Genomic DNA, 22,266 nt, shown 5'->3' on the forward strand with positions numbered 1-22,266 from the left:
CAACTGGCTCGGTAAGCTCCCAAACTCTTTACTAAACTGCAGCTAAACATACACATAGAGGAAAAGAGTGCCTCCTACAGAACAACATCATAATACTAAACATTAAATATACCTAGACAGAAATGAAAATGTAATTAACCTGTAATCCGATAGCCTTTCACTCATTCCCTCATCTAAACAAAAACTAAACCAGCTAGTGCAAAAGTCAACTCTGCTCTTAGCAATATGAAGCACCTCTCAGTAGCTCATGAGGAGACACATGAATATTGATTTTTACTGAGAAATACTGACAGCAAACTCCAGTCTACTGGAGTACGGAAATCCCACTCATGTCTGATGAGTCACCTTTTCTTAATGCTCTGGAGGACTGTCAAACGAAACACTTTAAAAAAGACTTTGAAAATGTATTTCTAATACAACTTACCTGAAGCTTTGCCAGCTGAGCTGTGCGAGACACTATTTTGTTGTAGGGATCAACAATTTTGGCTCTAATTCTGAAAACAAGAAGTTTATGGAGGTATTAATAAATAGCATGATAGAACAAGAATTCAGAATTTCTAATCACATCATGAATGGCATACCTATCCACAGTACTTTGCAGAGCACCAATTCTGGTCTGCATCATTTGGAGGACACCTACAAAATAAAGCAGATGTTTTACAAGTAACACGCATGATATGAAGAATACTTCTTTCTGTAATTGACAACATTGACTTCTGTATTAAAAGAAAACAATCCCCCTTTACAACAAAAGATATTGGAATGAATGAGAGAGAGAGTATTTAGAAATTAACTGAAAAGGTAATAAGCAATTACTGACCACTATTACTACTACAACAAAAACACTGCTACAGAACAAAAACCTGCAGAAGATACACTGTTCTGGAATTCATCACACGTTAAGCTTCAAGTAATATTTACAGAATGCTGCTTTCTAAAAGAATTAATCATAGAATCATAGAATTACCCAGGTTGGAAAAGACCTTGAAGATCATCAAGACCAGCCACAGCCTAACCAGTACCCTAACTCTAAAAAACCTACACTAAATCATATCCCTGAGCACCATATCCAAATGGCATTTAAACACATCCAGGGATGGCGATTCAACCACCTCCCTGGGGAGCCTATTCCAGTACCTAACTACCCTTTATGTGAAGAAGTGTTTCCTAACATCCAACCTAAACTTGCCCTGGCGCAACTTGAGGCCATTTCCCCTCGTCCTGTCACTTGTCACTATTGAGAAGAGACCTGCCCCACTCTCACTGTAAGAACCTTTCAAGTACTGGAAGAAGGCGATAAGGTGATGATCTCGACTGACATTAGAGGAACATAACTCGATGCAAACACCTGGACATGACATAAAAAGCACCACAACTTATTTAACAAACGAACTGGACAGTTCAGAGAAACCAGCAGGCAAGGAGAACTGAGAAGCAATGCCATTTCAAGGTTTTCTTCCTGTGCATGAGCACCTTTAGCAAAAATAAGGTATGTCATTGTGAGATCATCTAATTCAGATCACAAACAGAGCGAGCTACCCTAATCTTGTTTGTTCCAGATTAGTTTGGGAAAGCAGCGCAAAGGAAAACCCACAAGCACAGTTGTTCTTTCCTTGCTAAATTGCAAACAAAGCAGCCAAGGGTAATAGTCACTTTTGCAACATGGAATCAGCCTGCTGAGAATTAAGTTATAGAAACACAGACCTATGAAATTATTTTTGTTTCAATTCTTGCTGGCACTCTCAAACATCCTCTGTGCTTGTAAAGCCGTGTTTGCAAGCGTAACTTATTCAAATTGAACTAAACTATCATATGATATGGAAAGACAGAATATAAACAAGACTATTGTTATTCAGACTCTATTTCCTCTATTTTGTACAAGTTGGCCTACTCCCGTTTTCTCCACAGTTCAGAATTATTAACTTGGTTTATTGATAGATTCAGGAGTCTTCTTGTATTTATAAATAGAATGGCAGGCATGCAATCCTCGCAGATAAAAATATGAAGATATGAGAGAGAGAAAAGACATCAGGATGGGCTGTATTTTCTACTTCACACTAATAGGGGACAACAAGACATTGCTACATCTACAAGTGTTGCACCCTTCACAGCAACATAACATTCCTCTTGCCAATAGGCATTATTAGAAAGGGTGGCAAGGTAGTCTACCCTCTGCATCTGCTATATCAGATACTACCTAACCTATCTCAAGCTAGCAGGTGAATGAAGACATCTGGTGAGCTATTTATAGAAAAGGAGCAAGAAAAAAGTATTTCTATCTAATGCCATTAGCAGAGTATACAGATCTAAAAGAATAAAAGAAGTCCCCGGGTATTTACAAGTTAGGTTAATTAATTTGCAATATTTAATGAGATTCGTGTATCCAAATGACTGTGCATGCTGTGAGTTATGACAGGAAAGTAAGCAGATGAAGATTAATGAACTATGTGTATGTAGATACTCTAAGCTATGTATTCCTAACTTCATACTTAAATTTCCTATTTCTCTTTTATTTTACTTACGGATATTGACTCAGTTCTTCTACAGTGACCATATTATATCACGTGTAGCCCAAATGCTACAGAGAGAAGCAGGTTTTGCAGTACTTAAAATATCATCTTTGTTTGCATAGAACTGTAGTTTCAACTGAAGTCTCAAGTGTGAAAAAAGTGTCAGGATGAGAGCCCTCCCATGTTTCTCTTTCAGAAGAGAAGGGGCCTCTTAAGGAGGATAACACCATATCAATAGAAAACAATCAAGAATTTTTATGCAAATTCAATTTTATTTCAACTTTTGGTTATCAGCTATAAAGTGCTTTATTTACTGCACCTCTCCTACAGAAATATTTTAATTCTGAACAGCTGTTTTGAAGTACTTCACTTTTGCTTCAGAGCAGTTTTAGGCAGGAATGCCTTCAGAAAGAACCGTGATTTCTGAACACGTGGTTCTATAGAACACAAGCTGGGAGATGATCACCATGTAGATGATAAATTCCACGTCTGGAGGATTAGCAGGTTTCACATTTCCTATGATTTCATTTTCCAACTGTTTAAAAAAATATCTGGGGATTAGCATTGCTAGATTAAATATGCATTTCTCTATTTCTAAAATCTAGATGTAAATGCTAGTAATTGAATAGTGTATGTAATACTTTACAAAGGCTCAGATGGTACAATAACCATCAGCAAACAGAAACTCTCTGGTTATGACAAGACTTAAAAGCAGAAGAAGGGAGAAAGATGGGTTACTTGATTACTACAGAGTAGAAGGGGAAGGCTGCCCAGGGAGGTGGTGGTCTCCTCTGGAGATATTCAAGACCCAACTGGACGCCTACCTGTGTGACCTGTTGTAGGGAGCCTGCTTTGGCAAAGGGGTTGGACTTGATGATCTCTAGAGGTCCCTTCCAACCCCTACAATTCTGTGATTCTGTGAGATATGCTTGAATCCCACAGTATATGCAAGCAGGCATACTGTAAAGGAAACATCTTTCTGCACAAAAACAAAACAAAAACAAAACCCACCAACTCCCACAAATGAAGCTGACACAAATAAGTGTCACAAAGCAGAATGGCCGGTCTAATGAGCACCCAGGAGAAGAACCATATTCTGTAATCATTTCTCTGTACACGTTCCACAGTTTCTGGGTGAAGTCTTTACAAATCAGCAATTTATTTTAAAAGCCAGAACCCAATTAGTGGAATAACAGAAACATACAGATTTAATCTAGTAGCTTCTTACTTCAATAAGACTTGATTGCTAAAGTTGCTTAGAACAGACTATGAAGCTTTTTGCCTATGGAACAGTTACTCCAGAGCAGTAGCAGTCAAATCTTCTCCCAGGAGCTCCATCTGCTGACATCAGGAAAAACAAAAAGCTGCTACAACTTCTCAGTTGTAAGACCTGGAGCTGCTACATTATTGACTACAGTGAATCATGTTCCCACACAGAAATTAAAAATGCTCCCCTGCAAATAGGAATTAGCAAGCATTCAGTAGATGCATCTTACCTTCTAGGGATTCAATTCCAGTTGCTTGAGCCAACAGATCTTCATGTCTTGCAACAACCTTTAACAAACAAAAAAAGAGAGAGAAAATTGAAACAATGACATAAGAACAGAGACATACACCTGAAAGAATTATCAAAATATCATCATCATGTTTTATTAAACGGATCCAAGAAAAAGCAGATGAAAGCATTTTCAGAACACTTTTAGATGCACAAAATGGTAAGCTCAAAATGGGAGAGTCAGATATTGCAGTACAGGCAACATATTAACATAAGTCAGAAAAACAAGCGTGTTTCAACACATATTGATATGTAACAGTAGCTGTAAGTGTAAGCTTAATAATAACACGGTAATAACGTATATTCCCATTTTAATGTTTTCATTTCTATTTATGAAATTTAGAAACTAACTTCCAAAGAATTTACCATTGCAGGGGGAGCACTTTTTCAAACCAAGCACAAACTTATCATGCACTCCCACAGCCAGGTCAATGGTATTTGCAGTGTCCACCTGGATTTTATCACTAAGCCTTTGACTATCCAAATTTAAATGCCTTTTGAAGGCGTGGAGGTGTGTTATTGTTAAGCACTGGAATAGGCCCCGTGGAGGTGGTTGAGCCACCATCCCTGGATGTGTTTAAAAACCACTTGGATGTGGTGCTCAGGGGCATGATGTAGCTGAGGGTTGTCAGTTAGGGTAGTACGATTAGGTCATGGCTGGACATGATGATCTTTAAGGTCTTTTTCAACCTGAGTGACTCTATTCCATTCTATTAGCACAGGTTGTGTTCACCCAGTTAAAGTTAAGAAGTAAAGGCCATGCTAAACTCCAGCACAGGACAGAAGAGTGCAGGACAAGTCATTCACTGTCTTCTCACAACCACCATGCCAAAACACTGGGAAGTTCTTCTGATAGCCCATACGATCGTTTGAAAAGAGTCAGGGAACCCTTACAAAGAACAGTGGAACCTCCACACACACAGAGACTGAGTGTAGAAACTGAAAGCAAAACAGCATACAGCTCCTTGAGGGTACTACGTGGAGTTAGTGTCACATTCACTGCTCTTTTTACTTCAAGCTGTACCTTCAGTTACCAAGCTACGTCAAAAGCAAAGATCACTGGCCTAATCAGCTTCTAATCACTTTATCAACCACCCCCAAACACCAGGCATGCTTTAAACTTACTTGTACGTGAAGCTCTTTATCCAGCTGGCTGATACCTTGAGCAAGCTTTGCAAGCTGCTCAGCTATCACCGCCTGATGGATTGACTGCGACGTGTAAGCTTTCACATCAAAGTCCTCCTTGAAGAAGTCAGCGTAACACTCTGAAAACAGATTCAGATGTTATATGATGGATCTACAGCAGGCAGTGCTCAGTGCCGGTTCCTCCAGCCATGTAACACAACAGGGGAGAGCGGTCTGAGAACAGACTGCAATCAAAGTGAGTCTGCGTGGCAAAACCCACAACTTCATGGAACCGTACTGCATCTGTCATGGTTACAGCGGGGTAAACTTATACTACATGAGGAAACTATGCTCCGGTGGTGACTTTTAACGAAGATGTGCGCTGTTTGTGCTACAGAGGCTGACACCTGCGTGCCTCCCGCACACACGTCCCCTCAGGAGCACGGATGCGGGCAGCATCACCCGGGCAGCCCCGGCTGAGGGGAGCATGAAGGCATGAAGGCATGAAGGCATGAAGGCATGAAGGCATGAAGGCATGAAGGCATGAAGGCAGGCCCCGCTCTGGGGCTGCCCGCGCTGTTCCCCTCCGCCCCACAAACTTTCAGCGACGTGACACCGCGGAGGCCCAACGCCCCGCTCGCCCCGGCTTACAACCGTGCCTCACCATCGGCCTGCAGCTCTGCCAGCGCCGGGGCCGGGGCTCCGCTCCCCGTTTCCTCCATGCCGCCCAGCGGAGCCTCTGCCGCGCGTCACTGCCCGGCGGCGGCGCGCGGTGATGATGGCACACGGAGCGACGGGCGGGGCGGGACATGGCCGGGCCGTGAGGGGAGAACGCGCTTTACATGAACGGGGACGTCGCAGAACGGGAACGATGCCCGGGGAAGGACCCGGTGGGTCTGTTCCGGGCCGGGCACGTCGTGAAGATTTGTGCCCCGATGGTTCGCTACTCCAAGTGAGTGACTGCGGGCGGGCGCCTTGTCCTGGGGTTGTGTGGGAGCGCGACAGACGCGGACACGTTTGTCTTTACACATCCCGTATTAGATCGAAGCTTTAGGGCGGCTCGTAAGGTCCGCTCCGTGTGTCTGTGCTGTGCCCTGTCCCCTTTAGGCTGGCGTTCCGCACCCTGGTCCGACGGTACGGCTGCGAGCTGTGCTACACACCCATGGTCGTGGCGGCAGACTTCGTGAGGTCGGCCAAAGCCAGGGACAGCGAGTTCACTACAAACAGAGGTAATTCTGGTGAATGCACTGCTGCCTTCTTGGGATGTTTTATGTACCAATGGTGTCCTGGTTTATATCAGGCTGGGAGGAGTGGTCCTTGAGAGCAGCTCGGCAGAGAAAGACCTAGGGGTCCTGATAGATGAGAAACTTAACATGAGCCAGCAGTGCGCTCTGGCAGCCCGGAAAGCAAATGGGATCCTGGGCTCCATCAGGAGAGGGGTGGTCAGCAGGGATAGGGAGGTGATCGTCCCTCTCTACTCTGCTCTTGTGAGGCCCCATCTGTTGTACTGTGTCCAGGTGTGGAGCCCTCAGTACAAAAAAAACATGGAGATTTTGGAAAGGGTCCAGAGGAGGGCCACAAAGATGATCAGGGGGCTGGAGCACCTCCCCTATGAGGACAGGCTGAGGGAGTTGGGTTTGTTCAGCCTGGAGAAGAGAAGGTTGCGGGGTGACCTCATTGCAGCCTTTCAGTACCTGAAGGGAACTTACTCCCAGGAGGGGAGTAAACTCTTCGAAAGGGCTGACAATAGCAGGACTAGGGGAAATGGTTTTAAGTTAAAAGAGGGAAGATTTAGGTTGGATGTTAGGGGGAAGTTCTTCACTAGGAGAGTGGTTAGGCCCTGGAACAGGCTGCCCAGGGAGGTTGTGGATGCCCCGTCCTTGGAGGTGTTCAAGGCCAGGTTGGATGGGGCCCTGGGTAGCCTGATCTAGTAAACATGGAAGCTTGGTGGCCCTGCCAGGCAGGGGGGTTGGAGCTTCATGATCCTTGAGGTCCCTTCCAACCCAGGTCATTCTGTGATTCTGTGATCTAATACAGAAACAGTAATTTAAATTAGCAGGTGGTCAAATGGAAGATGGGCTCCTTGAGATGTCAAAAGACTGATAGAAGGAGCAAGAAGAGTCCAGGAAAGAGAAGCATTGCCAGAGTTTGTAATGAGAAGCCAGGCTTCAGGCATGATACAGAAATGTAACCAGAGCAGGTGAAAAATATACGTATATATAAGGAGCTATACAGAGTCCTGGCTAGGTAAGGCAGAAGAATAGTATAGAATAAAATCATAAAATATCCCAAGTTAGAAGGGACCCATAAGGATTGTCGAGTCCAACTTCTGGCTGCACCCAAAAATCTGATCATGAGTATGTGGGAAGAGGTAACAGTGCAAATACAGATCAGTGGGCATGAAGTGGTTGTAGGAGAGAAGTAGAACAAGGAAAGCATTAGCATGGCTACAATTAGAGGAATGGAGAAGGCATTGCTAATGTGCAAGTAAGATTGGCCTGTAGGATCTACAGAGGATAATGATTCTATCTGTTTGTGCCACTGAGTCAGTGGTTTTCTAAGTGTAGTAGTAGTAAGTATAATTTGTGGTTTCATGCTTTATTTGAATACAGCAGGTCATTGGTAGGGAAGAGTCACTGGGAAGCGCAGGTGGGCTCCTATTAATGGAGTGCACCTTGGAAGAAAGCTTGAATATGGTTTTTTTGTGGCAGGATGAGATGTTCTAGTGTTGTAAATAATATCTTTTCCCTGCTCACCTCTTTCATGCTGTCCTTAATTTTACAGCCTCCTAAACCAGTCTGCCTCTATCAGCTTTGCCAGGATAACAGTATTTACATTATTAGCATTTATGCTTTTAACAATCAGCTCCACAAATGACTGTAAAATTTTAATATGGATTTGTTTTATTTTTCTGGTCTTTTTTCACTCTAATGAGCAGAATAGGTTTGGAGCCTGCTATTGCAATTTTTGCCCTTTGTGTTTTTTTGGCATGGACATTTCCTTGTTGTCTATTTCTAAAATAGTGGTAGATGTTCCCTGTGTCTACTGCTAAGAATTTAATTATGATTCGATGTAGCATTTTTATTACTTAATACTCAGCTGAAAAACAAGGAGCCTGGGATTATTTCAGTATATTAGCTGCGTCAAGACAAATCTCTTCAGCTAAAGCACTGTCTAAATGGACACTGTTTTGAAAATACAAAAGGGATTTTTGGGGCATGCTGGAGTTTTAGGTAACTTAACTCAGGTACTTGACTTAACTCTTAAGTGACTTAACTCAGTTTCTTAACTGAGAAGACACTGCTGCCCTCTCTGACTTCAGCTCCATTACTTCAAGAACTCTGTAATTTCCATTAAGACAGGGAAATTTTCAGAAGCACCTACGGTCTGTTTCAGTACCAGAAGTACACGTGCTGCGTGCATTTCTTGGCTCTTCTCTTTCCATTGGTGCTCAGATCTTTTTCTTACCCTGTTCCCTGTCCGTCTTAACTGCGGCAATAATTTATTTGGAAAGTAACTGCTAATACTGAGATATTTTTAGATGCCTTTAGTGTAATGCAGTAGGTGTCAAAGAGGAGAGCCTGTTCCAAATGACCATCTGGCTCTCTGCAGGGGCTCAGTAGATTACAAATAGTTCACCAGACTCGCTCTGAGGAGCACTGACTCTTTGGTTTCCCACTAGAGGAAAAAACTGTAAAAGCTTCCCCTGCCTACGTGTTCTCATTCCAGCCCTGCATACTGGACAAAACCCAGCCATATTGGCATTGAAGCAAAAAAGGACCTGGGATAAGATAGGGGAGAGTTTGTAGCTATTGGAAGTCACCTCAGTGGAACGCTCAGTTTTCTGGTTCTTCAACATATTTTGCTCAGTCTTTTGGAATATCAGCATGATCTGTGCCTTACATCTGTGTCCTACTTCAGGAAGCTGAATCCTCTCTTTTTTTTTTCCTTTTTCTCTTAGAGCCTACCTTTGGTTTGCTTAATAATGAATTCCTGTAAGACATCTTTTCTTCCCTCGTTGTTGCTGTTATAAGAGTTGCTGTTTTTTCACCATAAATTAGATAGAAGCAATGACACTGGAAGTCTTTGTTAGTAATTGTGTGTCATACACAGCTATAGCAAAACACAGCAGTCTGTAAGCAGGCTGATAAAACTTTGGAACAGATCGTGCTTGAAGTGTAACTCTCTTTGGCAGAAAATACTTAGCAGCTCCAGAAAGTATCCAGTGCATTGTAGGCATTGGCAGAGTAGCTGTTTTCAACAAGACATGAAAATAATCATCATTTCTGCACACTGTTCTGATTTCATAAAGATTTTCATAAAACAACAGATTTATTTCAGTAAGTTAAAAATAAATAATCGTTAAAATCCTACATAGAGAAGATAGACTTCTCACAGCTATAGGTATAGTCAAAAGGAAGAGTTGGAGAGTTTATGTAGCACAGCGGTGAGTGATGAGAAAGTTTGCATTGGCCTATGCGTAGGCAATGGCATAGCATGAGGAGAACCCTGGCAAGGATCTGGCAGTGTTAGAGTCAGTTATAACAGTGTTCCTGTATCTTATCCTGCCTGGGAAGGGAGAGGTATCTAGATTTGCAAATTCCTCTGATTAGATCAAGGTGAAACAGCACTCAGGGTCTGTGCGTAAGAGGAAAAAAAGAAAACCTGTAATAGGAGATATCCATTAAAAAGTTATCCTGCATGCGTTGGCTCTCCTGCAATTCTGTCTGCTTAAGCCATGCAGTTTTATAGGAAATTCAAGTAAGTTTTGGGTTACTTAACAACTTAAGAAAGAAAAGGAGATCACCGGTCCTGGTCCCACATCAAGCATGTTGACAAGGGGGGGGGTGTGGCTTAAAACAAAGGATGTGGCAGTGAGAAGGGCAAGGACAGTCCCTCAGCCATGTTTGTAGATGGCTCCAGTCCCAGGATGCACTGAGACTCCAGACACCAGCCAAACCAAAGCGGGTGGCACTGGGCCCCCTCCTTTGACCTGACCATTTCTTGAGTATTGTTTTGGTCTCTTCCAGGATGGGCTGAAACATGAGTCAAATAAAGGGAAGGGACACCCAGCTGCTCCATGTGACTTAATTGTCTCTCAAGGTGGTGTCCAGCCCCACATTAACAGCCACTTGGGTGTTACCCTGCAGCCTTCCTGTGGTACCACACTGTGAAACAGCTGAAAAAATCACAATCAGAAATGGAGTCATTGAGCATATTTGGTTCTGTACATACTTTTTGGAGTTCAGTGCAGCAACTGGTGAGATTACATGACAGTGCAGCTTGACCTTTAAGATTTTATTTTAATAATGGTGGTGTGTCATTACCGACAACTGACCTCGGGCTGGACCCCGTCTGGAATGGACCCCATTAGGAGAGACACAAACATGGATGCTGTGGAGTCAGCTCTTGAATTTACTGCTGCATCACACTGCTTATGTACCAGCATGGCTTCTACACAGCCACGTCCCATACACCCATACATGTGCATGCCCCTACCTACCCCCATAGTCCTCCCATGCATGAATCATGTCATCACAACACTTGACAAGTGTCATCAAGACACTTCATCACATCCCCTTTCTGTGGTTCCACTTCAGCTGCTTTGTCTGTTGTTGTCTAGCAATTCTTGTGTAATCGCTCAGTCCCGTCCCCCAGTTGGCCTTGTTTCCCAACATTGGTGTAATGGGGAAAATAACTTAATGGAGAACAGATAGATTGTGTTGGAGGTATGGTGGCACTAGTGATGTTTTTATTCAATTTGGTTTTAATGTTGAAGTGTTCTGGATCCAAGAACAACATACATTACAAAGGAACAATAACTGAATTCATTTTTTCCCCATTATATCTTTGTGATAAGTCTGAATTAAGAATGCTGCTTTTAAATAAGCTATTAATTTTGACAGTTGAAAACAAATGTATTTGTTGAGGTTTTTAAGAAAGTTAAATGCGTTTAAATGATGAAACATTCAAAAATTAGATTTCTTTTTTTCAACCTCTAAATTTCTTTTCATTGGAGTAGGTGATAATCCATTGATCGTTCAGTTTGCTGCCAAAGAAGCACAAGTTTTATGTGATGCTGCCCTTCTCGTCTGTCCTTTTGCAGATGGAATAGACCTCAACTGTGGCTGTCCTCAGAGGTAAAGATTTGAAAAAGATGGTTAAATATGATTAAATTAATTAGAGAATAAAGGATGATGGCCTTCATTTTCAGAGTCAGTTCTGTCTTAATTTAAAAAAAAAAAAAAGACTTTGAGATTGAAATAGCTTTCTAACCTGTCAGACTGAAACATCTGTGTGGTAAGATGCTGTTCTGAATGTCCTGAGATGCCCATCGTCACCATGGGAAGACCAGGTGTCTTTGCTGATTTGCCTCTTCATTTCTGAGGTACTGAGGGTCGGCTCAGAAGTGAAGTGTCCGTCTCTGTGACTTAGCAGCTGTAGCATTTGACTTTCCTGAAGAAGAACTTTGCTGCAAATAATCCACAGAGTGTTTTGAGAAATAACATGGCAATTCCCAAACTAATGAGCCGCGTCCCTGATGTCTCAGACTTATGCAAGTGAAGAACAGTCCCTCAAATGTAATTATACAGACTGTATTACTCATGAAGTGCTGAACAGAATTCCCTCCATCTTTTATTCAGTTTGGAAGTACAGCGAATTAGTGATCATTCAAAGATTTTGTCTTGGCAAGATAATAATGCACAAGGGAAGATTCTCAGTAGATGGTTCATTTGAGAACCATTTATTATACATTTGTCAGGCAGTCTTTTTCTAAGTAAATCTCTCAAAAATAAATGTAAGACAGCAGGAGATAGTACTATGGTACACATATTTAATTGGGTATTCTAATTAGTTATCGATTTAACATTACAATATTGGAGAAAACAGTTCTGAAGACATCGGAGATGTCCAAATGTTGTGCGCATTGATTTCAATGTAGTAGAGCTGTGTTTATCTGCCTGTATAAGAAAAAATCTTTAAAGAAAAGAGTGCTGCTGTTCAGTGGAAGCAAAGGTTGTGTCCTGCCAATCAGAAGTAATTGTTGACATTCGAAACAAAAGATAGTATTATGGAAGTCAGATTCTTATTCCACTTCAAATGTGTTCCTTTCCAACACAAAGTAATGTTCTGTTCAAAAGAAACCCTTGACCCAACAGAAGGGGAAATATCAAACTATTTATTTCATGTGTGATCTAAACCATTCTTAATTAAATGTTTTTCTTCCTTGTAAGCCTGTTTTGTGGATAGAAAATTGAACCAGAATAGATCAGTTACTTGTCCAAAATTATAGCAACAGAGCAGAAACTGAACCAGGATCTAAAAGCTGGTGTCACACTGCAAATATGCTCAAACTACAGCCATTATTATCTCAGCTCACTCAGCGATGCAATTGAATACTATAAACAAGCTGATACATTTAACTGAAATTGATCTGCATTTTTCAATTGTAGAATACAATGTTATTTTTTCCTTTCAAAGATGGGCAATGGCAGAAGGTTACGGTGCTTGCTTAATAAATAAACCAGAGCTAGTTCAAGATATGGTGAGACATGTACGGAATCAGATCGACAATCCTCGATTTTCAGTATCTATTAAAATCAGGTACGTCTAACATCCTATTTGCAGTACATGGAGAAGTGTATCTGGGGCAGGTAGTCCCAACCTCAGATGGTAGAACCAGCACAGGCTTTGACAGCTTGCCCAGATATCCAAGTGGATGCCAGAATTTATTGCAATCCAAAAGACGTGATAGTACAAGTTAAAAGGTTTATAATTCCATGAAGTAAAAGCACTACATAGTCTACAATCATGCAGACTTACTTGTTAGCTGCTGGTGCCTATAAAAGACAGGACAGCAAGTCTGGGAACCAGTCCACAAAGCTTCTGTAAAAACATGTTCTCCTTCCCTTTGTCACTTTCTGAACTTGTATAAACTGTTGGTCTATTTTACTTTCTAACATTTCATCTGCTATTTATTTTCATATCCCATGGTGCTTTTGCATATCATTTGTTAAGTTTCAGCTTTGTTTGCAGTCCCTCAGAAAAGGAGAACTGTTATAAATTGGATTGTGTGAAGTAATGACAATTAATGTAGAATCTTGGGCATTCTTGCTTAATCTCCATAAAAGTTACCACACATGCTTCAGAGATGGTATGTAATTGGGAAATGATAACTAGTGATTTCAATAAGTTATACATCTTTATTAAATATATATTTACTTTGCCACAGTAGTATTTTTTTGTATAAGTATTTATAGAAATCTCTGGTGACTCCTTCATAGAGGGCTTTTATACAGCTCAGGTAGCTTGCCAGCTAATGCTTTAATTGCTTGGAATTTTAGGATACACGAAGACATAAAAAAAACAGTAGACCTGTGTAAAAAAGCTGAAGCAACTGGAGTTTCATGGATTACAGTACACGGGAGAAATATAGAAGAAAGACATCAGCCAGTACATTATGATGCAATTAAAGTAATTAAAGAAAGCATACATATACCTGTTGTGGCTAATGGAGACATTAAAACTTTAAAGGATGCTGAAAACGTTCATCACCTGACAGGTGCAGATGGTAAGATTAAACATATCCTACTTTCTAAGTAAATTTACAAATTAAATTCACGAGTATTTGTTTTAGCTTTAAGTGGGATGTTGTTTGCATCTTTTTCTCTGAGGAGACAAATGAAGGATGGTATTTTAGATGCTTAATAAGCTCATGAACGGAATCTCTTGTAATTATCAGAGAACCAGAGCGCTGTTATTCAAAGTCTCAAGTACATTTGAAAGGCAAACTACAAAAGCTCTTTGCTTATTTATGCTTTCATCACTCAGTAGTGGAGTTAGGTAAGAGTTCAAGGGGGACCTTCAGACATCCATTCTGTTTATGGAACTGATCGTTTATTATAGAACTGTCGGTTTTGACTCGAAATCTTCTACTTCCTGCAAACAGTAATGGATTTCTCATAGTAAGAATATAGAGGGAGAGAGATAAACAAGCCAGATATTTAACAATTAAGATGATTTGATTCAAGTACACAATGAAGCATTACACTCTTATCTATTTATGTTGCCTTAGCTGTAGTAAAATATGGAAGTGAAAAGTCACCCAGCAGTTATTTGGTTACAGTAGGTTCTTACATGTTAAAGAATGGGCTGATATGTGTGTAGCAAATAAAAACAGACTAGTATCGAATTGCTGTTTAAAAAGTAGAAAAGAAAGGCTTCTTTTTTCTGTGTTGCATCAGAATTTCTGGAAGGTAGGTTATGTTAACAGGTGAAATGAGGTGACAGATGGTGTAGGTTCTCAGGGGCCAGGGCTGTTAAACTGATGGCTTTAATACAGATGCAGTACTTAACCCTATTGTTCTCCCATTACTTGTTATAATGGATGCTATAAAGTAGGTGCAATAAAAAGGATGTAATGTTAAATTTAACAATAATGTAACTCACTGTTTAATTTGCAATTTGAAGGTGTAATGGTGGCTAGAGGACTCTTAGCAAATCCAGCTATGTTTGCAGGATACGAAGAAACGCCTTTGAAGTGCATCCAGGATTGGGTTGACATTGCTCTTGAGCACGGAACTCCTTTTACATGTTTTCACCACCACTTAATGTACATGATGGAACGGATAACTTCAAAACAAGAAAAGAAAGTTTTTAATGTTTTATCAAGTACCTCGGCAGTTCTGGATTACCTGGGTCATCATTATGGTGTGTGTAGCTGAAAGCATTTCGGTTGTATGTAAACTCATACTTTGTAATTGCCAGTGTTGCTACTTGGGCTCTTACTGATTAAATCCATATCACAGTGTAAATATTTTCAATACGGCTTAATCCTGAGGTCAGGCTGATGGTTTATATTTTTAGTGTTTTTACATTGGCATATTTAACTAAAGAAATACTCCACATTCCACAAACGTGTATTTCTATTTACAAGGCATTACTGTACAGAGGGTTGCCTGTTATGTGACTGCAGTGATTTAATTTATTTTTCACCAGACAGTTGCTTACAGCAGTATGCAAAACTAAGGCCTTTTTATAGTGAAACTCCCTAAAATCAGGACTACTCATAAATAATCACAAAAATACATGACCAAAAGATCACAAAGGGAGCAATTATAGAAATATTTGCTTTAACTGATATCAGACATAAGATGTGCTTTTGAATTTTAGTTTAATTTTCCAGCTTAATGACTGTAAGAGTTTGAAGCCCAGCACTGTACCCTCTTGAATTAGATGTTCCTTTTACAATCTGAAATTTATAACTCAAAAAAATTCTACCATTAATATAATAAACCAAACCTGTAATACAGATAAGATGACAGAAGGAAGGAGAGAGTAAAATGAAGAGAGTTTAAATCAAGTACAGACCTAGATGGATCTAGAATGCAAGACTTGAAAGTTCCGTGTAACCAAGTACAGTATTGGTTATCTGCTATATAATAATCCTATGAAAGATTAAAATGCAGTCATTTACCAATCCAGGACTTTATAGGCCAAAGAAAAGCTGACAGATTCTCTCAGTAGGACTCTTGCATCCTTTCTGCAGGCGTGTTGCTTATCAAAGCATGACAACCGTTTCACATTGGATCTTTGTATTGGAGGAAGACAGTGAAAACTGGAACAAGACAATAAATCTGCACTCCAGCTGCATTTGTTCTGCAAGGGAAATTTCACAAGCCTGTGCAGTACAATTATTTGTAATCAAATAATTTGTTTCCTTTCTATGTTTACACAGAAACTCATAGAAGAAATGCTTAGTTTTTTAATGGGTACTTTGTGCATATACAAGTGAATGGTTCTAAAGTTTCTAAATAAATTCCTTGCTTTTGTATACAATTGTAATTTGCTTATTACAGTGTACAATATGGCAACCCGGGAGAGGGGGTTTTGCTTTTGAGGCCGTTCCCCATATCTGTAGTTTAGATATCTATGGTCCCACAGTTATTTTTAATGCAGTGACAAAAAAGACTTACTTATTTTTCATTGAGAATTTGCTCTGATCGAGGTAAACAAATGAGTTAGAAAAGCGTGACCCAAATCATCATGTCTCATTTGCTCTTTAGGACAGCTAAGCTTATAGATCTCCTCTGATATGGCTTGTATTTCCAGTTCATCCAACTGTAGTGCAGTACTCAGTTCTCCTCAGTTCTGGAAATGCCTCAAGTCTTGCTTCAGAATTAAGAACTACAAAATTGGTTTGCATAAGAGAGGAATTCTGTCGGGTATTAACTAGGTCCTGCGATAGCATTTACTTAAGACTTTATGATACAGCAAATCAGTCACCACACAGAGCAGAGGGGGAAAAAAAAGATTCATTAGAATCAAAAACACAAATGCAAGGCTTGTGTATTTATTTATTCATTTATTTTAGTAGTGGGGAAATGGTAATTTAGAGGCCTTGAAATACCTTGACCTATTTAGGAACTGAATACTCGATGATTTTGAAGGCAGCAGTTGTTGTGCCTGTGTGATACCAATCATAGAGATTTCTGCCTGAAGTACCAGACCGAGGTTGCAGTTAATATTTCTAGTAATTAAGGAGTGCTTGATCTGGCCAATTAAGTGACATAAAGGTCAACAGCAGTTTACCATCCTGTTATGTGGTGGAATGAATGGCTGTCAGCTAATTCGTATGCCTCCTTCCTCTCATCAGTTTGTCTGCATCTGAACACGTTTCATTGCTTTGACACAGGATAAGTTGCAAAAATTCAGTTTAAAAGCCATACTTTGAACAGCCTGTGCTGCTTATGGTACACGTTAAAGAAACCCCCGTGGCAGTTCTCAAGAGCAGCTCAGATACTTGTATCAAGAAGGCTGGTCATGCCCAGCTAGGCCAGGTAACCCCTTCCCAAGCAGACAGGTACCTGTTGGAACTGCAGGCAAATCAGCTGAGCTGACTGCCCAGGGTGAAACTGCTGGATGTGACATGCGACAGCATGAGAAGCTAAAAAAAGCCCCAGATAACCCTGGAGGGGTGGCTGGATTTCAGCGGTGGTTACGTGGGAGTTACATGAAAAACAGCTGAACGACAGAAATAACCAAAGAGTTTGGGGAGTCCATTTGGGACTGTGAACTTGCAGGGTTAATGGCATCCAATAACCATGTTACTACCTGAGTAATACCACACAAGGCCAAGATAAGCAAATTAATGGTATCAGAAATACTGAATGCGGGTATAGATGTAGCCAGACTGAGAACAGGGAAAAAAGATGAGGGTTACTGGGGAGAAATGACGGGAGTTGCAAGTGGCAAAGATGGCTGAGAAATCATAGAATCATAAATGGCCTGGGTTGAAAAGGAACACCTTTTTTCATCCCCCTGCTATGTACAGGTCACCAACCACCAGACCAGGCTGCCCAGAGCCACATCCAGCCTGGCCTTGAATGCTTGCAGGGATGGGGCATCCACAACCTCCTTGGGCAACCAGTTCCAGTATCAATGTGTGGGCACACCATGCTTGAAACCTTGCTATGCTGCTGAAGAACACTACACCCAACACAGGGCAGAAAAGAACTTTCTGAAGGAATATGGTTTTACTCATGAGGTCCAAACAAAACTGCTGGATATTGTCTCAAAGTTGTTTGGTAGCTACCATTGTGCCTTTATGGCAGTAATGGCAGTACTTTCTTTGTGAAAACATCTTTATGGAATCTTCATATGTTTTGGAGTCATAGAACACCCCAAGTTGGAAGGGGTCGTTAAGTATCATTGAGTCCAATCTCTGGCTCTGCACAGCAACACCCGAATCTAACAAGCTGGAGACATGGAGCAGTGTGCTCCTGCAGCAGACTGCATCCAAACACTGCCTGAATGTGAAGCAAAGATGTTGATTTTAACCGTTCTCAGCATGTAGATGCCGTATGCATACCCCAGCAGAGGAGGGGTTGTGGGCACGCTGCCTGCCGCCACACCGGACCCCAGGCAGTTATCACTGGGATTCCCCAGCCCTATGGGAGCGGGTTTGAGGGGTTATCAGGACGAGTCTGGGCCGGCTGGATCCTTCCTCCGCGGCGCTGCCTGCCCCAATCGTGTCACTCAGCTCCGCCCCGCTCCGCCGCCCCAGCGCCGGTGGGAAGGGTGGTTCTGCTGCTGCTTCCCTGCCTCCCTGCCCCGGCCCGTTCGCTGGGGCGAGGCCGCGCTCCACCCCCGTTTCAGAACGGCCCGCCGCCATCAGGCCCTGAAGCCGAGGAGGTTGCGAGGGCTGAGCTGCTACGGGGGGGAGGACGGGGACAGGCCCGGGGCGAGCGGCGACTCCCGGCTGCGCAGGAGTCGGTGGGGGAGACGGGAGGAGGCTGCCGCCCCTCTGCGGGCGGTGACGGGGGGCTGGCGGCCTGCGGGGCTGCGTCGCATCCGGGGGGCGGTGGAGGAGGCCGGGCCCGGGCGGGACGGGGTGGGGGGAGCCCGTTCGGAACGCAGGCGGGAGGCCCCAAACCGCAGCGCCGGCCGTGAGTGCTGAGCCCCGCTTTGCCCCGCAGGCCGCAGGGACCATGACTGTCCAGTGGACGGCGGTTGCCGCCTTCCTGTACGGCGAGGTGGGAGTGCTGCTCGTGCTGTGCCTGCCCTTCATCTCCCCGCTGAGGTAGGAGCTCGGGCCGTGTCTGTTCTTATACTTTTTTATCGTTACGAACGTGGAGCTTTGGTGCATCTCGGGATAGATGTGAGCTGTGGGAGTGCCGCTTGAGACCTGAATGGCAGGAGTTTCAGGCACCAGAGCCTGTTTTAAGGAGCTTTATGGGATTTTCTTGCACACTTCTAATTTACCTGTCCAGCAGCTGGGCTTCCCGCACTGAGCCCCTCTCGCCTTGCTTCAATGAGAGGGAACTGGCCCCTCTGCTCTCAGCTGGCCTGAAACCTCACTGCATGCTCCTGTTGGGGAGCCGTGCCATAACGGGCTGTGTGCTGTGCTGTTGGCACAGAGCAGATAAGGCACGTTGGGCACTCAGAACGCCTTGTAGGCAGCTGTTAGAAGCTTGTTTAGGCAGCTGTTAGAGGCTTGTTTAAAAACAAACACAGGCTTAGTTTGGTGCAGAAGATGCAGTCAGGGCTGCTGTAGGAAAGGCCTCCGTGTATGTATATGGGAACAAAATAATTCTGGAACACAATACAAATGTTAAGGATAATCCTAAGGCAAATGCCTGTAGTAACAGAAAGAAATACAACAGAAACAAGATGTTCCTGTTATTTGCAGAGGCCTGACTTGGAGTTTGTTTCCTCTAAGTAGCTTTCTGAATTTGGTAGTGCTGTTTTCGTTCCTCTGAGGAAACACTGAGGAAATACTGTTAACTTCCCTGCAGGAGGCACAGTTCAGATTTCTTTCCAGAATTATCAGCTTAAAAAACAAAAAAAGCCCCTTAGATTTGCTGCTGCTGTGGTGCTTTGTAAAGATCTTAAATGTTGCAAAGCTGTTAAATGTTGGCTTTCTTCATCTTAAAGGTATTTTTAGGATGAAGGATGCAGGTTTTACTGTAACGTAAACCAAAACACAGAGTCAGAATGTGATCGCTTACACCTGTGGGAGGGTCCTGGCAAGGGCTGAATCCCCTGCAGCCAATGTCACAGCTTATGAGGAGTTCAGTGTTTCAATACAGATTGCAGAGTTCCCATGTTTTCTGTTGTTTCTGAGTCTAAGGTCCAGCTGTAAGAGGGGAAAAGCATGATGGGAGCTGTAATCAGATTATTAACAATGGCTTGTGTGAGGAAACAAGCTGCAAGACTTCATTCAGGCTGATGACACACGCAGGGTATGTTGGCAGTATTGAAACAGGTTTCTCTTACGACATAGATGAGGCCTGGATCTGATCTTTGAAGCTGAAAAGCAAATGCATAATCTGCAGTGTTATAAATAGATATTTATGTTTGGCTTGTAAAATTCATTTATTCTTTCAAACAAGGGTTTCTGGAAGGATGGAATAGCATATCTTTGTGACGTGGTCTGTTACCTTGTTAACAAAACTGTCCACAGGAATCCTGTAGAATTAAGGGCTGAGTTTATCTGTTGTGACAGTACCAGAGGGCAGCAGTTCTGCCTTATGCATCTTGGTGGCCTTGAGGGCTGGTTTGGTCCTGAGGGTAATGCGTGCACAGTCAGAGATGTGAAACTGCAGCTCTTTGAAGTTCTGGTTTCCGGGTCTCAGGCTTCAAGCGAAGTTCCTTGAAATGAGTACATTCTAAGTATAGAAGTGCAAGGCATTCAGAAAGACAGAGCTGTACTGACACTTGGTTGTAACATTGTACTGGTGGCCAGCATTGTAGTTTGGAAGTATATCCGCGTGATTTCTGCTGCCAAAGGCAGTACCGCATTAATAAACATTAATGTTACCTCTTGAGAAAAAAATGAGCATGAAAATACAGGAAGACTTTGCAGTAAAGAGATCTGTTTTTTAGCATTAGTATAACTTGGCAGTGTATTTGGTCTAAGGTGCGTACATCAGAATCATAGGGTATGAGGCATGGAGATGCACACGTAAGGAGTTAGCAAGTAGGTTTCATTGGAGTTGTAACTTGGCTTAATTACAGTGAGCTTTTTGGTTGATGTAGGCTCCAGCTGTCTGCTGTGAAGAGTTTGGGTTATACTGAATGGCATAAGCAGGGTTTTTTGCACACAGAATGATAAAATACTTTAATTCTTTTTAGTGCGGAACATGGTTGGGAATGATTACATTCTCAGTAGGTAGAAAACTTCTTTGTTAAAGGATTAATTTTAACAGTTGTTGGAGAACATTAAATAAACTTAACAAAAGTTGGAGAATCTGTCTAATTGATCAGATGGTGACTAGTGTACTTGTGTTAACACCCTTATGGCATAAGTAGGTATTACTTTACTATAGTACCTTGTCAGTGCAGTAGCACTGATACTAACCTGCAGAATTGCATTCTAACCTGTGGCACAGCTGAACTGTTGTTATTTCTTTTGGGTTTTAAGGTATTTGTGCTGTGTGAATTCTCACGGCTTGCTCCACAAATTGGTACTGAAGAGATGACTGTTTAAAGAAAAGTGGTCTCCACCATCCTTAGGCCTCTTCCTGTCTGAGGTTGATTGTTAGCTGACAAATTCATGCTCTTCAAAGACGTTCTCGACAAAATAGAAACGTGTGACTTGTCAATGTTTTGTCATTTGCAAGTTAGACTGTGATAACAATCCTATTCAGACTCATCAGTGTAAAATATGAGCTCTCTGAAAGATGGTAGAAGCAATCTTAATTCATGGAGGGTTGTTGGTTTGGGGCTTTTGTTGTTATATGGTGATTCAAATGGGTGTTTAGAGACCTTTCTTAAGTCTCATATCAATAATGAGGCTCTATTCTGTGGGGCTGTTCTACTTGTCTTATAACGTTTAATGATTTTTAATAACTATGTTGTTTTGCAGATGGCAGAAGATTTTTATGATTCCTCTATGGAGCAAAATGGCCGTCTTTTGGAACAAAATGTTCCTTACAATAATAGTTCTACTGATCATCTTGTTTCTTGGTGAGTGTTAAATACTTTTCTAATAAACTAGAAAAAAATAGCTAGTATATGGAGTTCATGGCAGTTAGTTGAGAAGATTCAAGCCTACTGTAACCCAGCTAATTTCTTTAGAAACTCTCCACTAGAATGAAAGAGATCTTGTACTGTGTTCTTATTGGGAATTCAGATACAGTGGCAAAGTAGTAAATGAGGAACAAAAATGGTTTGGTGTAGGCTGCTGCTTGGTTTCGTTTTCTTGCACAGGGTGTTAGTTACACAAGATGTCTGTTTGGCTGAGCTGCTCAGCCTGCAGTAGATGGCACTCTTTCTCTTGACTGCTGTTGAAGTAATGCACCAGAAGAAAACATCAAAGCACTGAGCTATTTGAGTACTTATGTTCAGCACAGATACAATTGTTGACTACATTTGTTGGAGCCTATGTAGGAATAAAGCTTTAGTGAAACTAGAGCTTGAATGATGACTGTGCTGACTGCTTTGTGTATGAAGTATTTCACTTATTTCTGTGATATAAATAGTTCTTTCCACACAGATAGGAGGGAGTTGTTTCCACTGCCTTGCAGTTAAAATGCTGTTTAATTCCTGGCTACTGGTGAAGGAGTGCCTATG

General features: G+C 42.0%; 2 protein-coding genes across 7 annotated transcripts in view; one reads left to right on the forward strand and one right to left on the reverse strand.

Moving 5' to 3' along the window:
• COG5 (component of oligomeric golgi complex 5) overlaps positions 1-6,021 on the reverse strand; it is a 172,599-nt gene extending 166,578 nt beyond the window's left edge. Inside the window, exons 1-5 of one of the 2 annotated variants that reach the window (XM_015850827.2) lie at positions 5,855-6,021; positions 5,191-5,330; positions 4,007-4,064; positions 582-636; positions 425-494 (exon numbers count right to left, since the gene is read on the reverse strand). In XM_015850827.2, coding sequence (XP_015706313.1) covers positions 425-494; positions 582-636; positions 4,007-4,064; positions 5,191-5,330; positions 5,855-5,912 — 381 coding nt within the window. In that variant the 5' untranslated portion in view covers positions 5,913-6,021. Of the gene's footprint in view, positions 1-424; positions 495-581; positions 637-4,006; positions 4,065-5,190; positions 5,331-5,841 lie in introns of both variants that reach the window. The other variant, XM_015850892.2, reaches the window with a different exon arrangement.
• The window catches only part of DUS4L (dihydrouridine synthase 4 like), a 31,553-nt gene continuing 15,255 nt past the window's right edge, over positions 5,969-22,266 (forward strand). The window contains exons 1-7 of one of the 5 annotated variants that reach the window (XM_015851092.2): positions 5,969-6,142; positions 6,298-6,419; positions 11,213-11,330; positions 12,673-12,795; positions 13,536-13,762; positions 14,662-14,901; positions 15,740-16,029. In XM_015851092.2, the coding sequence (XP_015706578.1) occupies positions 6,033-6,142; positions 6,298-6,419; positions 11,213-11,330; positions 12,673-12,795; positions 13,536-13,762; positions 14,662-14,901; positions 15,740-15,762 (963 nt within the window). In that variant the 5' untranslated portion in view covers positions 5,969-6,032 and the 3' untranslated portion in view covers positions 15,763-16,029. Of the gene's footprint in view, positions 6,143-6,297; positions 6,420-11,212; positions 11,331-12,672; positions 12,796-13,535; positions 13,763-14,661; positions 16,030-18,234; positions 18,385-18,446; positions 18,466-18,668; positions 18,773-21,559; positions 21,661-22,266 lie in introns of those variants that run through there. The other 4 variants (XM_032442442.1, XM_032442435.1, XM_015851308.1 and 1 more) reach the window with 4 other exon arrangements.

This window comes from Coturnix japonica, chromosome 1 (assembly GCF_001577835.2).
Source record: "Coturnix japonica isolate 7356 chromosome 1, Coturnix japonica 2.1, whole genome shotgun sequence".
Lineage (NCBI taxonomy): Eukaryota > Metazoa > Chordata > Aves > Galliformes > Phasianidae > Coturnix > Coturnix japonica.